This window comes from Mustela lutreola, chromosome 6, assembly GCF_030435805.1.
Source record: "Mustela lutreola isolate mMusLut2 chromosome 6, mMusLut2.pri, whole genome shotgun sequence".
Classification (NCBI taxonomy): Eukaryota; Metazoa; Chordata; class Mammalia; order Carnivora; family Mustelidae; genus Mustela; species Mustela lutreola.
Window position 1 is genome coordinate 111,903,905 of NC_081295.1, and position 15,530 is coordinate 111,919,434.

The 15,530-nt window shown below is 32.9% G+C and overlaps 1 protein-coding gene and 1 long non-coding RNA gene across 5 annotated transcripts in view; one reads left to right on the plus strand and one right to left on the minus strand.

Annotated features, from left to right (window-relative positions):
* The window catches only part of LOC131834154 (uncharacterized), a 37,063-nt gene extending 31,450 nt beyond the window's left edge, over positions 1-5,613 (minus strand). Inside the window, exon 1 of the long non-coding RNA XR_009354783.1 lies at positions 5,545-5,613. This is a non-coding gene — a long non-coding RNA (uncharacterized LOC131834154). The remainder of the gene's footprint in view (positions 1-5,544) is intronic.
* The window catches only part of ADGRB3 (adhesion G protein-coupled receptor B3), a 723,296-nt gene that overhangs the window by 560,241 nt on the left and 147,525 nt on the right, over positions 1-15,530 (plus strand). For all 4 annotated transcript variants that reach the window (XM_059178365.1, XM_059178363.1, XM_059178364.1 and 1 more), the window contains 3 exons: positions 5,494-5,620; positions 7,232-7,335; positions 11,552-11,654. In XM_059178365.1, the coding sequence (XP_059034348.1) occupies positions 5,494-5,620; positions 7,232-7,335; positions 11,552-11,654 (334 nt within the window). The remainder of the gene's footprint in view (positions 1-5,493; positions 5,621-7,231; positions 7,336-11,551; positions 11,655-15,530) is intronic.

Sequence of the window (15,530 nt, forward strand, 5' to 3'; positions counted from 1 at the left end):
ACAAACATCATTTAATACCTATTAAGTGAAAAGCCGCATGGCAGAGATTCAAAGGCAAATAACATACAGTTCTCAAAAAACACTGGTATTCTAGTATGGCACAGAGAGTGTTAATTTTATAACTAAATAAAGTGAGGTGAATTTATCAACCAATATTCCTGTGTTGGATGGGAATCATTAATAGACACAAAGGATTGTTTGGGGGAGATCTAACTATAGAGTATTCCTGGAACTACTTCATTTCTCTGTAACAAATTGGAAATCTAGTGTTTTGGTATAGAAGGGTCACTATTAATTCCAGGCCCAGCACAGTGGATGATAAGTGCTCTTTCTGGTAGTAGCAAAGTACCTGCTTCTAAATTTCATCTCAGTGAATGAAGTGTATATGTTTTATGTGGGTATTACTCTTCATTTATTATTATATTTTTACACATACATACTAGTATATAATGATATCTGTATATAGCATATATATCTGCATATATATATATATATATATATATATAGCATAGATATCCAATGATATCTGTATATAGCAGATATATCTGCTATATACAGATATCATTATAATTGATGGAAAAATAATTTTGAATAACAGTCTTCCATTGAATCACAATACAGAGAATATCATTTTTAGAAGGAAAAAAGAACTTAGAATGTTTACCCATTATTATGTTTTCAGAATTTGGAATTTAAGCTTTTATATCACCCAAAAGAGTAAATGATCTCACTATAGAGACAGGAGATGTTTTATGTCATAAAAAATTGGTATAAAATCAATGTTTTTCTTTAATGCATCATAGGATATATTACTTAAATATAAGATATAAATGATACAGTGTAACAGTCTACCTACCCTTTGCTAACTTTATCCATTGGTAACTCAATTTGCTAAAACTGTGGTTTTAGTACCACAATGGTTGCAAGTGTAAAAGTGCATGACATTCAGATATTCTTACAACTTCATAGGACATGTTACATTCTGTTTTAAAAGAGATTGCAATTAAAACTTAGCATTAAACACTTCTGGTATGGAAGTGAGAAGCCCAACTTTGCTTCTCACTCTGACTTAAAACAAGTCTCCTACATTAACTATACCTCACTTTTCTTATCTATAAAACTAAGTGGTTGAGATAGATCAGTGATTCTCAACTCTGGCTGCACACAGAATCATCTGGGGAGCATTAGGAGAGTAATAATGCCCAAGGCCCACCCCAGGGCTTAATTTTTAGAGGTCTCCAGGTAACTTTAATGTAATCAAGTGTAGAAAACCAATGGACTAGAAGCTCACTAAGGTTACTTCTGGCAAAACTTTCCAATTATTTATTCCCTGTGTTTTGACATAGTAACAGTTGCTAAAGATAACAATAGTTGCAATATTTGCAATGTTCTAAAAAGTAGGAATTACCCTCAAATACTACTTGAACTCAAAATTGAGAATATTAGCTCATTTGTACTCCAAAATTTTCTGTACTATGGGAATAACTTATACCAAGAACCATATACACATCATTTACTTGGGTGTAATCTATACATTAAAAATAGTAGAGATTCACCTAATTTTTAGAAATTAGTAACTATTATCATGGGAAAAACTTCCTTTCAGTGTACATACATGGTAAGAAGAATGTACTCAGAAATTGTGTGTAAATTTTTTTGAATTGCCATTGTAGCTATTTTGATTTTGAATAAGTGGGATGTTAATATCCTAAAAGTTAATAAACATCCTTAAGTATATGGCTTATTCACAATAAATACTTTACACATTGATTTATTATGAAGCAGAATAGACAGTTTTATAAAAGAATGATTCAAGTGAAATGTCTGGTTGTATCGGTATTTCAAAGATAAAAGTTTGGTTTCTTGGAACAGTTTTGAAATGTGTAACTATAAGTTTTTGCTACCAGGTTTTACTAAATAACTTTTTGTCAGAGAGAACAGACAATTTTTTCCTGTAATTGTAAATATTATAGAATTTCGTCACATACTATATTATTTAAAGTTCCCATGAAATCATGAACCCAATGATATACTCATATCCAAAAAGAAACCAGGTTAGGAAAGAAACCCAATTAGGAAATTGGGGAAAGCCTCAAATAAATATAAAGCTAGAAAGTAATAGATTTTGTATCTCACATTTCTATGCTTGTGGTTATGTACTTTTGAATACTTGGGATAGGCAGACTCTTCTTTTAGCCAACCTAATAATAGGAAGAAGGAGAAGAGGTACAGATGACAGCTAACAGCTAGCATGGGTGAATGTAGGTGTAACCAACAAAGACTGTTCTGGCTGTATAGAATTTCTGCAGGCCTAGTTATTTTTGAAAACTATTTGAAATAAATTTTAATGCCTAGAAAAGATATTGTGAAAAAGAAATATGTTATTTTCAGCATAATATGTATATCTGTATCATCATTCTGTGTTCTCTTCTGACATTTTCCGTCTGTTATTCTTATTATATCTTTAATATTCCTATATATATTGTTGTATTTGTTTGCCTTATTGATGACAAGCTAGACTTAATAAATACAAATAATTCACAGATACACCATTAATCATAGCCTGCAAAAAAACCCTCTGATATTGGAAGAATAATATGACTGCTGTAATAGTCCACATGTTTGAAAATCTTGTTCTTTACAGATTGGAGAAGCTTTTTTGCTTCACATTAGCTGTACCAAATATCAGTTTGCTTTACAAGATCTCCCTGAAATCAATCAGACATGTGTACCATGCTTTCAAAGAATTTTGTGCAGTAAGAATAGGCTATTGAGTGTTTAAAAATATAGATGACACATACTATAGGTTTTGTAATAATAGTGACATGTATGCTTGTGATTTGGAAACTAATTTTAAGAGTTTATATGGTTTTAAAATATTGAGGTTTTTTGAAACAATATAAAATATGGTTTGAGAATGGTATCATGTTTATTGCTCAGCTCTTGGGATTAGCCAACTATAGAAGTTGGTAGTTAATCTCTTATTTTTCAAAATCTTCTCTGCTACTCATCTGCTCCAATTTCTGATGTTCTATCAGATGCATTATTTTGTGTTTTATACCTTATTTTAAACTGAGAAGAGTACATCACACTATGTTCACTCATGTTATTATATTAGTTTAAACAGGTAAAGTCAACAAAGCAAGAATAATTCCAAAGAAAGGTAGGGATACAGACTTTGTAGCCTCAGGAAGGTACACGTGGAAAGGGGCCCAGAAAGATTTGAAGCATTTCATGCTTGGGGGCAGTGAGACCCATGTCACTTTCCAGTTCAGCCCGAGGCTGGGTCAGGTCAGCAATGCAATCATTGTACAAACAAAGTAAAGTAAATTGACCTACTTTTCTAAAGATGTCATGTAAAATTTACAAGATCTTCAGAGTCCAACATCATTATATTGAACACAGACTTAATATCTGATAGCCAATGTTTAGTAATGCTAACATTTTCTTAATTACCTGGGTATAAATACATAATTTTGTCTCATATGAGGTCTTAACTACAGTAAAGTTTTTAATTCCTTATTAAGATTTCCCATTGGTTTATTGATCATAGCTACATAATGTGAAAAGTTTAAGTACTAGACTCCATCTTGAAAGCACAGATACTGCATTAAAGTAGAGCTGCCATCCAGGATGAATAATGCAGATATTAGGTTTTAAAACATGTCAGGTTCTCTTAACTATATCTTTCTTCTTTAAACTTTAATCAACTAAGCTAAATGTTTTTCATTTGGCCTTCACTGTTGGTCTCAAGAAGATAAGACACAGCTTATGAGATAAACTGAAGTGTTGCTATGGTTAGGTAGAAGTGGGATTTAATACTATTGCAGTTGGTTGAAGGTATTACTGATACATATTTTTAAATTTGACATGACTGCATGACGTCATGAGAAAGATAAGAGACCTCCTAATTTTGAACTGGTGATACTTAAAAGTATTTGGGTGAACTTAGTTAATTTTTTTATGTGGCCTTCCTCAAATTCCTCACTCAAATATTCCTTCTTAAAAGAACTTGTAATTAAGAGTATTTTGAGTCATAAATATTAATGATACAAAATCACATATATTAAAAACATTGTTTTTACATACCAAAAAGGATAGTGTGAATTATATTCTGTAGCTCAACTTGGAAGTCCAACTGTCACAGAGAAGCTTCTCTCATTGAAATCTCTCAGAAATAGACTGCATGCATATTTAACCCAATAGCTTTAGGCATTCAAGGATGGAGTAGGTGAAATCAAAAGTACAACATTCAAAATTAGGTGTTATTCGCTTCGAATTTTAGAGTAATTTTTAACACAGATAATGTGGTTTGAAATTAAAACACACACATAAACACACACATAACGAGGTTTCGCTAGCTGGAGAGTTTCCATACCTGGGGGAGGGGAGGGGAGAATTGGTGCATTCAGTATATAACACGTGTAATGCTAATAAAGTTGATTGGTTGAACTCTCTAGCTTTTTTTTTTTTTCTTTTTCTCCTTTTCTTCCTCTTCCTGTAGAGTAGTTCAGCTGGGGGTGGAAGGGTTCTCCCCCATCTTACCCCCCCCTACTAAGAAAGCGTAGGTTGATACCATTTTTTTATTCTGCTGGGGTGGGAAATAAACCATATGCTTTAGAATTTTGAATGGCTATACCAAAGAGAAACTGAAGCAGGCCCTCTTTCCCCTTCCTACCGGACTTTGGGGTAGGATTATTCTTCCAAATGTTCTAGCAGACTTGGTGTTAGCTTAATGTTTCTACTTCAGGGCAGAGACGCAGGTCAGGGGGAGAAATGTCAAGGGCTTCAGAGGCGTGTTGGGCTGAATGAAGTGTGGAGTGGGAAGCTTATGTCTGAAACCTACCCCTCCCCTGGATACCAGGCAAGGCAATAAGAGTCGTAACCAGCTGATGCCGCTGCTGCTGCTTCCCGTTTCCAGGGTGAAATTTTCACAGCAGCTAATTCTAAAGGGAGGAAAAATCCCTAACCAGCAGCGGAAAAGATCCTATCACCCATCCCAAGCTATATAACCTTTTAGGCAGGCTTTTCAGAGAAATCCGCATTTTAAAAGCCAGCATTCACGATCCAAAAATACAGGACGAGAATCAGAGCTGGTATGAAAATCTGAAAAGCCTCTTTACACTCTGAGTGTTTGAAACGATCCGATGAGCATAGGAAGTGGCTGCCAACGCTCTGGCGGCTGCTCGTGCTGCCACTGCCTCTGCCGTTCCTCGCAGAGGGCTGGACAGAGCTAGTCCCGGTTTCAGCACCTCCGGCGCTGGACAGCTCTTTGCACGCTGCACCCGCCCGCTTGCTTTTTCCAAACACTCTCGCTTTGCATTACTGGAGATGCATCTAAATTACGTTCTGTTCAACAACAAGTAGATTTTTTTTTTTTTTTCCTGAACGGGAATTACAGTAGACGATTCTCTCAATTAAACTGCATTTTCTTCTTTACGGAATTGGCCGTCAGGCGTATTTATCCCGATCTCCCCCCACCCCCCTTTGCAGGAACGAGTCTTTGGGAACGTGGTCCACCCAGGGATGTAAAACTGTGCTTACCGATGCATCCCATACGAAATGCTTATGTGATCGTCTCTCTACCTTCGCCATTTTGGCTCAGCAACCTAGAGAAATAGTAAGTAACAAAGGGAAAACAAGGCTTTAATGCAAAGGCAGGGACATTGTGGAGAGTGTTTCTCCAGGGAACTGCATTTTAAAAGGGGAAATGGAAAATGTTGCAGGGTGGCAAAATTGGGTTCGTCTCCTCCTTAGCTACAGTAGCTTGGTAAAATGAATTCTAGTTGATGTGCTGTAACTAAATTCTACTAAATTTTATGTCTTCTAACTTGAAATTTCTGCAGCATAGTTTTGAGGATGTACTCCATCATATTACTAATATGCTGCAAACTTTCAAATAAAAATAATTGCCAACTTAACCTTTATTTTAGAACTGTAAAGCTGGTCTGGGGAATTTGTGAGAATACTGTTGGTAGTAGAATGAAGACCCCAGACACTATAAGCCAAACATATTGCATATCTGCATTGGATATTTTCAGTACAGGTTTTCTGGGGGTGTCCTTGGATATTTATTTTTTAAAAAAACAAAAAGCAAATGAAGTTTTCATGAAAGCACGGACTGCCTGAAACTGTAAAATCATTCCTTAAAAGTGTAGGCTTGTTAAAAAAAAAAAAAAGTAGTTTCTGAAATAGCTGCATAAACTGTCTAAGAGAAAAATAATATCCTCAACTGTATTTTGAAAAATTATTTACAAAATATTGAAATATAGAAACATAATTATTAAGATGAATGTGACTTTTTGTCTAAATTTGGCCTAAATATGCCTCACTCTTCTTACTTATTTTGATGACAAAAATACATAATGTAATTTAATGTGCATACCTAAGGTTTGGAACACACTTGATCTTAAAGTGTATTTCTTCAAACTTTCAATATTAAAAATAAGAAAAACAACAGATTTTATTAGTTAGTATCATGTTAGTGTCTAAGGAAAGAAACCTCTCAAGTCAGTAACTGCTTATAATCTTTATATATGTTTTAAAATATTTAAGGCTTATTTGTCAAGGTCATGTATTTAGGGACTGATACTGGTATTGTGAAAATTATTTCTGTATATTTTGTTAATAGAAAAGAAAAACCCACAAAATATGATGTAAATTCTTGCATTCAAAATTTGGTTTTCTTTTATAGCCTTAGAGGCCAAGCAAGTGAAATTAAATAAGAGAACACTTGACTTGGAACAAAGTTGTCAAAAGTCAGAAAGTTTGAAAATTTTTCAATATTTAGGTACCAGGTTAGGGTTACAATGAGTTATAAATGGGAAGATCAAAGTAAATTTTACCAAAAAGCATGCTATGAAATAATTGAAATACAGTTGTTGAAAGAAAAAATGCTCCTTGAAATTTCAGCTAGAGAAAATTTAACATGTGAATACTCACCAAGTTTTAGTTATAGGTATTTATTGTAAGCCATGGTGAGTAATATGCCATAATCAAGCATTTAAAACTCTAAGGCCTTTATTACTTCACAGTGGGGGGGGAGCTAGAATTAGTCACTTTAGAGGTTGAGAATATATGAACAAAGTGATCACTGGGTAATTATCTGGTAACTATAACAACTCTGTTGGCTGTTTTTGAGTATTAGGATAGTTTTGCTGAGTTTAGAAGTTATTTTCATTTATAATAAAAATTATCTCTCCTTTTTGTGTTTCTTTTGTTTAATTTACAGATCATGGAATCCTCTGGTACACCTTCAGTTACCCTAATAGTAGGCAGTGGCCTTTCTTGCTTGGCCTTGATCACCCTCGCAATTGTCTATGCAGCATTATGGAGGTATGTAATCAATTAATGCACTTGAAATAGAATGCTCTCTTAGCAGATTAAAGCTGGCAATATGATAACCATTATGTCTCCTTTCTTTTTAACTTACTGAAAGAAGTATTTTTAGAACAGTTATAATTGTTGTGATTGACATATAATAAATGAGCTCAATAATAGTAATAAAATTCTTGCTTAATTTTCTTGTATATGCCTATGATGACAAAATAAACAAAGCCACATACTTTTCTTCCCAAATCAAGTGGTGATAACTTTCAACAAGTTGCTTACCCTCAAACATGGTATTCTTATCTCCATAGTTCAGTCAATGTTTGTTTCTATTTATCCCAATAGTTACTGAGCTTAGAGTTTAATTGGTACAAAGTAATTTCTCTGCTATGGAAATTCCAAATCTTAAGTTTTCCAAATTCTTAGGTCTCCAAATTCTTAAGTTTTAAGTTTTAAACTTAAGAATTTAAGTGCATGTTTTCAGTATATCCCAGACAATGAGTAAGTCTTCTATATTATTAATGCATTAACATAATACCAAAATGCTATAGGAAAGACCTCTTGGTTGAATGTTTCAAAAAAGTTAGATTTTGACAAATTAGCTAAAAGAAGTAAAAAATACATAAATAAGGAGATGTGATTGAAAAACTTTGTTTTATATATTTGAAATGCATCTGCTTGATAGTACATGAAAATTCAGTATATCCCTAAGATTTCTTCTATTAATAAAAGTTATACCTGTATATTTTAGATATTTTATTATGTCTACTCACATATTGATAAACAGTACATAACCAAATGGCCAAAATTCCTAACAGATTTAAAAAATATTAAGTGTAAAACATTGTATATTCATCTTGATTATTAAAAACATTCCAAAAATAGACAGTTGTATATTATTTCCTGAATATGTTCAATATCAAAATTGCAAAAGTAGCTAGTCCTTGTGTTTTACTGTTACTTAAGTTAAAAAACAATTCAGTTGAAGAGTAATTATGATTTACTAAAGAAAGGTCATTTGATTTAACATCCTTTCCAAAAAAAAAAAATGTTGTCCATTATATTTTTTAACTCTCTTGAGATAAGAATTAATTGTCCAGGATATTAATGTGTCAACAATATTAAAATTTTCATACTTCAAAAAATTATGTAGACATTTTTATCCCGTTGACACAGGTACATAATAGGTGTTCTACCTTCCTGGGAAGGAGTTATCTGGTTGTAAGATACTGACAGAATGAGAAAACCTGATAAAATATGGCCAATCCCACGAAATTAAAGAAATGTTTGGTCTAAGCATGGCATTAGAAACAATAAAATCCAAGCTTCAGGGGTTAGTCAAGCAGACATTGCCCTGGGAATGGAAGAGCGAGATGAACAAAGACTGGGAATAAGACTACTTTGTCTCCCATAATTGCCTAAATGGCATTTTTGGAAAATGAGGCAGTGTCGAAGGGCCAGAACTTCAGGCAATCTCAACAGTGTCATCATTCATATTCACTGAAGTAATTAGAACTAAGTTCCATTTCTCAGTCCTTAGAGTTCAGGCACCAATTCCACCTTCTCTTAACCCCTCAACACCTATAGCTAACATTAGCACCAACATTGCCAATGTAAATGGTATGTAAAGAAGCACAAGATTAATTAGTCCATAATAAATCTTCTTTAATCCAGAAGATCCAGGGAGATCACCTAGTAGTTTTCTAAGAATTGCCCAAACACCTGGAAGGATCTGTATTAGTACCTGGTATGAAACACAAGTGTAGAAGAGAGTACCAAGAAACAACACAATTTTGATTCCTAACATTTAGTGGCTAATCAACTCATCGTGTACAAATAGAAGAATTGAAGTAGCATTAATAATTTTATAGGAATTCCAAGATTCCTAAATTAATAGTGAATCTTATGGCATGACAAATTTAATGAATGTTATAAACATGAAATTTATCTTATAGTATTACCGTGTGGTATTACCATACGGTAATACTCATGTTAGGCCTCTGCTGCCTTTTTTTCTAATTAAAAGTCTAAGTTTTAAAGTTTTTAATGATTTATAGAATATATGAACATCAGAATTATTTTATATATAGTGTAGTATTTTGAAAATTGTTGGTGTCCTTTATAGTTCATTAGAAATGTTCATCGAAATATTACTATGTATGTTCTCTTCATCTATAAATATGTTCCGTAAAGGTATTACATCAAAGAGCAACTGAGCATATCTTTTTAATCTATGTATTGAAATGATGTATTTACGAGTTTTTATTTTTTTTTTTATTTTTTATTTTTTTTTTATTTTTTTTATTTTTTATTTTTTATAAACATATATTTTTTATATACATATATTTTTATCCCCAGGTCTGTGAATCACCAGGTTTACACACTTCACAGCACTCACCAAATCACATACCCTCCCCAATGTCCATAATCCCACCCCCTTCTCCCCAACCCCCTCCCCCCGGCAACCCTCAGTTTGTTTTGTGAGATTAAGAGTCACTTATGGTTTGTCTCCCTCCCAATCCCTGATATGAGGAAGTGGTGATGCAACATGGAGGCTTAAGTGGGTAGAAGAATAAATATTTACGAGTTTTGTTTAAAACCTCAAGTATGTTTATAAAAAGTTTTGGAAGTTGAGATGTTTTATAGAAAATTTTAATGCAATAATGTAACTCAGTATTAATGAATAATAGAAATATCTAGAGTCTTCAAGGTGGTCCATCTGGGTCTTTTATCAACAGGATTTTCCTACATACAGAGCAAATGATATCACTGAAACCCTTTTAGTAATGTCATCTGTGTGCTTGTGCTGTCACGAAGCCATTAACATCGTATAAAGGGTCAATTTTGTGCAGCCCTTAAACTTTTTATGTTATATCTCCCACTCACAAAAGAAGAAATGACTTAATATTTGATGTTGTCTTTAGCTTCCCAGTGTGTGGTTTATTATATTTTTAGATACTGATGATGGAGGGACAAGGTTAAGCAATACTTGAGGGCATTTTATATTGAGAATTGACCTAGGTTATTCCTATTTGGGTTTGTTTTGTGAAGAAAGGAATTTTTTTTATTTGAAAAAATTGCTTTTTGTATTTTATTATTACTCCTGTTTTTATTTTGTGTTCTCTTCTGAAATATGTGATGGAATATGGGCCTAAATATTCCTCAAAGACAGAGATAGAAAAAGAACTTTGATAGATTTTATTTTCCAAAGAGTGCCTCCAGATCTCTGGCACCCCACCTAACCCTGCACAGTAAACCCACGCCTGCTGTGGAAAGTGATTCCATGTACTAATACAAATTGAACAGCCTCAAATACACAGCAAGTACAAGTATGTCTTTTTTGTTACTGTCACTCAGTGATTTACCACAGGGTACAGTAAAGCAAAATAACCGTTACCCTTTCAGGGTAAACAGCTGGTGGAACATTTGATTCTGAGCAGCTTTCTCTATGACTTACATTCTTGATGCACTTAAAAGTTATATAGCAGATTGTATATAATCACTTCTTCATAAGGGGGAAATATGGCAGATACCAAGTATTTTTCCAGCCTAATGGCAAATTATCATTTGTGGATTGGACTAGTTTTTAGAAATGAAGTTTCATTTTTTTAATCTTTCCTTTGTTTTCTTTCTTTTACTTTTTCTTTTTTTTTTTTGCAGCAGTTAGGAAAAGAAAAATAAAAAGAATAGCAAACTATATAAAAGTATTTGAGTGTGTGAAATGGTGGATGAGGGCTCATGGTTTCATGAAAGTAATGGCTGCTTTCTAGTATACAAGGATATTGAGAATCTGTGTGGGATTTTTCCTTTTGGTTTATATAGATTTTATATGATAATAAATGTATTATATATTATATATAAAAAATATATATATATACATAATGGTAATTATAGTAATTGTTATATTTCCAAGAAATTTAATGTTTTAGTAAAAAAAATTATATTGATAGCAGTTACAACTTCAATTCTGTCAGAAATGACATGTTGTCCATACTAATGTCTAAAGAAAATAAAATTACTCTGAAGGACTCTAGGACATACCATGTCACTATAAAATTGGGTCTCTAAGGATAATCTTTATTAAAAAAACATTTTTCATATATTTTCTTCTATAAAGGATATATTTTAATGTTTCCTTTTCTGGATGAATTTCACCATTTGCATAATATGGATTTCTTTCTGCTGAATTTTAAAGTTGGACACATTCTTTCTTTCTGGCTAGGTACATACGCTCTGAGAGGTCTATAATTCTAATTAACTTCTGCCTGTCTATCATCTCATCCAACATCCTCATCCTGGTTGGACAGACTCAGACACATAATAAGGTATGACTGGTAATTATTCTATTTGTGTGTTTATGTTTTGACATAAAGCTGATTATTGATAATCTAAACTTCTACATAAAGTGGAGAACTTCTGACAATTTTTTTTAATAAAATTAGTTTCTAAATAAAAGTATTGCCTAATCTAGACCAGAAATACAGTCCTGGCTTAACTTCCTGGGGATTGAGAGGCTGTTTATAATAGTAAAGATATGTTTATTAAACATTATATCAAAGCTCTAGGAGTTCAAAGCTTTGGAACATCAAAAGAGCAAATTTTGATTCATTATCCTAATTGTAAATAGAATTGCCTGTGTTTGGGTCTACTTTATTAACACACTGATTCCTAAAAGTCAACTATAAATTGCTTACAAGTGTAACATAGATCATGAAAATCTACCCCCAAATTGTCTGTCACCAATGACTGAAGAGAGTATTAGGTAAAATCAGCAATAGATTTTATGCTTTTCAAAAACTTGTACTTCACATTTCGATACTGAACCAGCATTGTGGTTCTTGAACTGCACAATCACTTTGAGCAGAGTGTAGAAGCCTGAACCCTATTCATACAAAATAAATTGAGTTGGATGACCATGTTTTTTCCACCAATGACTATCAGTTTTCTTTACTAAACTACTCTGAATGCATTGTACTAAATCCATACTAGCAATGTTAAATTAAATTATCCCAGTCTCAAAGGAATTCTGATAAACATTGCTTTGATGACTTTTGTTGATTAATCTGGGCCTGTTGTTTTCTCAACTTTTTTACTGTCAAATACTAAAGTCAATAGTTGAAATTTTTTTTCTCCCAGAAGCTTTCATTAAAAAAAAAAAATAGTAATAATGTGCTTTTCAGTAGGTCCTTCTGATAGACTAGTAGGACATGTATCAACATTAAGGTAGTCTAATTTTGCTAACCCATGCTCTGATTACTAAGGAATCTGATTTTGGATCTGGGTAGTTAGGGTCTAGGAATCCACTTAGGTGATTCTAGTGAAGATTTCTTCTTGACCCATATTGGTTTTTGCCAGGGGGAGAGTCCAAGGGAAAGTTCATTAATCCTGAAGGGCCAAACAAAAACAATTAAAATTCAGTATAGAGCCCTGTGGAAGTAAAAAGAACTTTGATGTATTTGAATGTTTTGTTTTTCCTATTTATGACTATGTAACATAAATTTTATATATTATATGTATATAATATACATATAAATATATATGAAAAGGGAAAACAGGAAGAAAGAAGAAAGACCAAAGGTTGAGGAAGATGCCAGTTGGAATTAGGAGAGGAGGAAGAAATGTACAAATAGCCAACAGCAGAGAAAGTAGGGGCCAACGTTGGCACAAGCTGGGAAGAAAAGGGAAAGAGACGCAAAGTTAAGTAGAGATGAGAGACGATGGGACTGTAAACCCTAAGGAAGTACTAAATCATTCATCTCACCCTAACCTTTTTGGCTTTTACCTGGGCAGGGTTTCAGATACCTTAGAAAGGCTCATTTACTTGTTAGTACCTATTCACAATTCTCGAACTGTTTGTCCTTGAAACTCTAGGCAGAAGAGAAGAGCTTTTCCTCTGAAATAGGAATTATTTATTGGGTCTGGCAATGAGAAAAAAATCAAGCTAGAGTTAGCTTAAACCCATAGTTTGAGTTTTTGGTTTTTGGTTTTTGTTTTTTTCATCAAAGCCCCCTTTCCTGTCTTTGTTTAGCCTCCAAATGCTCATTAAAATATGGAAAACTATGTGACCTTCAGTAGGAAATGTGCTTTTAAGGCTGTTTCATGCTGTATGGCAAAGTTTGTAAAAGTTCTAAGCCAGATGGTCAAATGGTAGAATTTTTCACAAGGTTTACTACATATTAGAGTGATTATTGTCTAAATCATCCCCATCCAATAGAAATATAATGTAAGCCAAAAGGCAAGTTACATATGCAATTATAATATTTTATTAGCTACAGTAAAAGTGAAGGGAGATGGGTGAAATTAATTTTAGTACTATATGTAACTCAGTATATCCAAGAGATGACCATTTCAACATATAAGTAATATTTTAAATGCTAATACAATATTTTATAATATTTTTATTAAGTCTTCAGAATTGATGTGTATTTTATACTTCCAGTACATCTCAATTCAGACTAGCTACATTTCAAGTGCTCAGCAGCTACGTCCAGCCAGTGACTACCATATTATATAGGTCTACATAGTAATAATATTCAGAAACTAGTCTTAAGAAATTACATTCTTGGCCATTTTGCCTTTCCCAGCTTTTCAGCTTCCTTGTTTTTTTTATGGAGATGTCTTTTTGATATCTGCAAATATTAGGAACATCAAAGGCAAGATAAGACAAGCCTGGTTTTACTTTTCATGTCTGATTTAACAGAATGGCTGGTATGGGTTTAGAAAAAATATATTAGTAATTATCTATGGGGTAGATTCCATATGGTTTGGGGACCATAGTAGTTCTGTTCCAGATAGCCTATGCTAATTTTTGTTGCTACAGTTACTGATGCTTGTGGGGAGGAACATTTGGTAGGTAGTAGTAATGGTGAGAAAATGAGAAATTATTGGTTTCTCTTATGCTATGTTAATTTTGCTTTACTGGCTCTGAGTAGATGATTCTGCAAGCCTAGGAAAATTGACTATAGCATTGTGACTAGGAGGGAAAATATGAACACTGGGATTTTATTTTTAGTCATTCTTGACAATATCAAGTTTCTCGGGAAAATAATCATATATTTTATCATGATGTGCTGAATTGAATTAAATTGCCTGTACTCATTTTATATGTGAAATAGCAGTATGTGAAAGCTATACCTTTCTGACTATATTTGGGATTCATGATTTTTTTAAAAAAAGAAAGAAATGAAAAATACAAAATGTATCATTTGTATAAACTTATCTGTATAACTGCCAGGAAAGTATTTTAAAAAGGTAAAATATTGATCACTGGCTATAGTATTTTATTTAGGTAGTGTGTAGGACCCCATTGCTGCTGTGGGCATTTTTTTTTCCCTTTGGGCATTTTATAATTGACCAGATTCCATCTTTGACTTCCCTGGTAAGTTTTGATTGATTTTTTAGTATTCCACATTTGGAAAAATAGAAACATGTGAAAGCTTCTCTATGAACAAGCTTATTTGGTACTGCCTCTGAGTAGTCATGACTAGTCTGTGCAAAAACAGGTATTTAGTGCTGAATAGGTATTTAGTATTGAGTCCAGAATAGTTTGGAAGTGTCATATTCGGGTCTTTCTCAGAACTGCTTGTTGAAATATAATTGACTCAGTTATCTCACTACTGAGTATTTCTTTTGAGTAGGATAGAAACAAGTTGAAATTCATTGTTTAAGTATGAGTTATTCATTTCTTATATCTCTTAAGATACATTTATAAAATCTACTGATAATCCATGTCATTATATTTCAAACATTCTCATAAAGGGAAACTGCCCTTTGATATCTTTGTGAATGGAACCAGGATGTTCTTGTATCACTGAAATGTTGTTTGTTTGTGAAGAAGTACTCTGTTTTTTTGTTTTTGTTTTTGTTTTTTTTTTTTAAGTATGTAGGCTATTTTTGGCCCTACTGTTTTGCAGAAAACAAAGATTATTTTGGAAACATAAGTTCAAAATATGGTTTTCTTAATCACAAAATATGTATCTGCTTCTTCCCAAAAGACATTGAAATGATTTTTCATATTAAAGACTTAATAATACGCTTTTTAAATGATGAAAGCCAAATTTGGCAAAACTATTTATTTATTTATTTAGACAATAGTAGTCATCCAAAACGTTTGAAGTGCTAAGTGATAGCTTCTCTCCCACAACCTCACTACCAGTTATAATGAAAGCAGTCAAGTCCAGATTCTTTATCACACAGTTAGA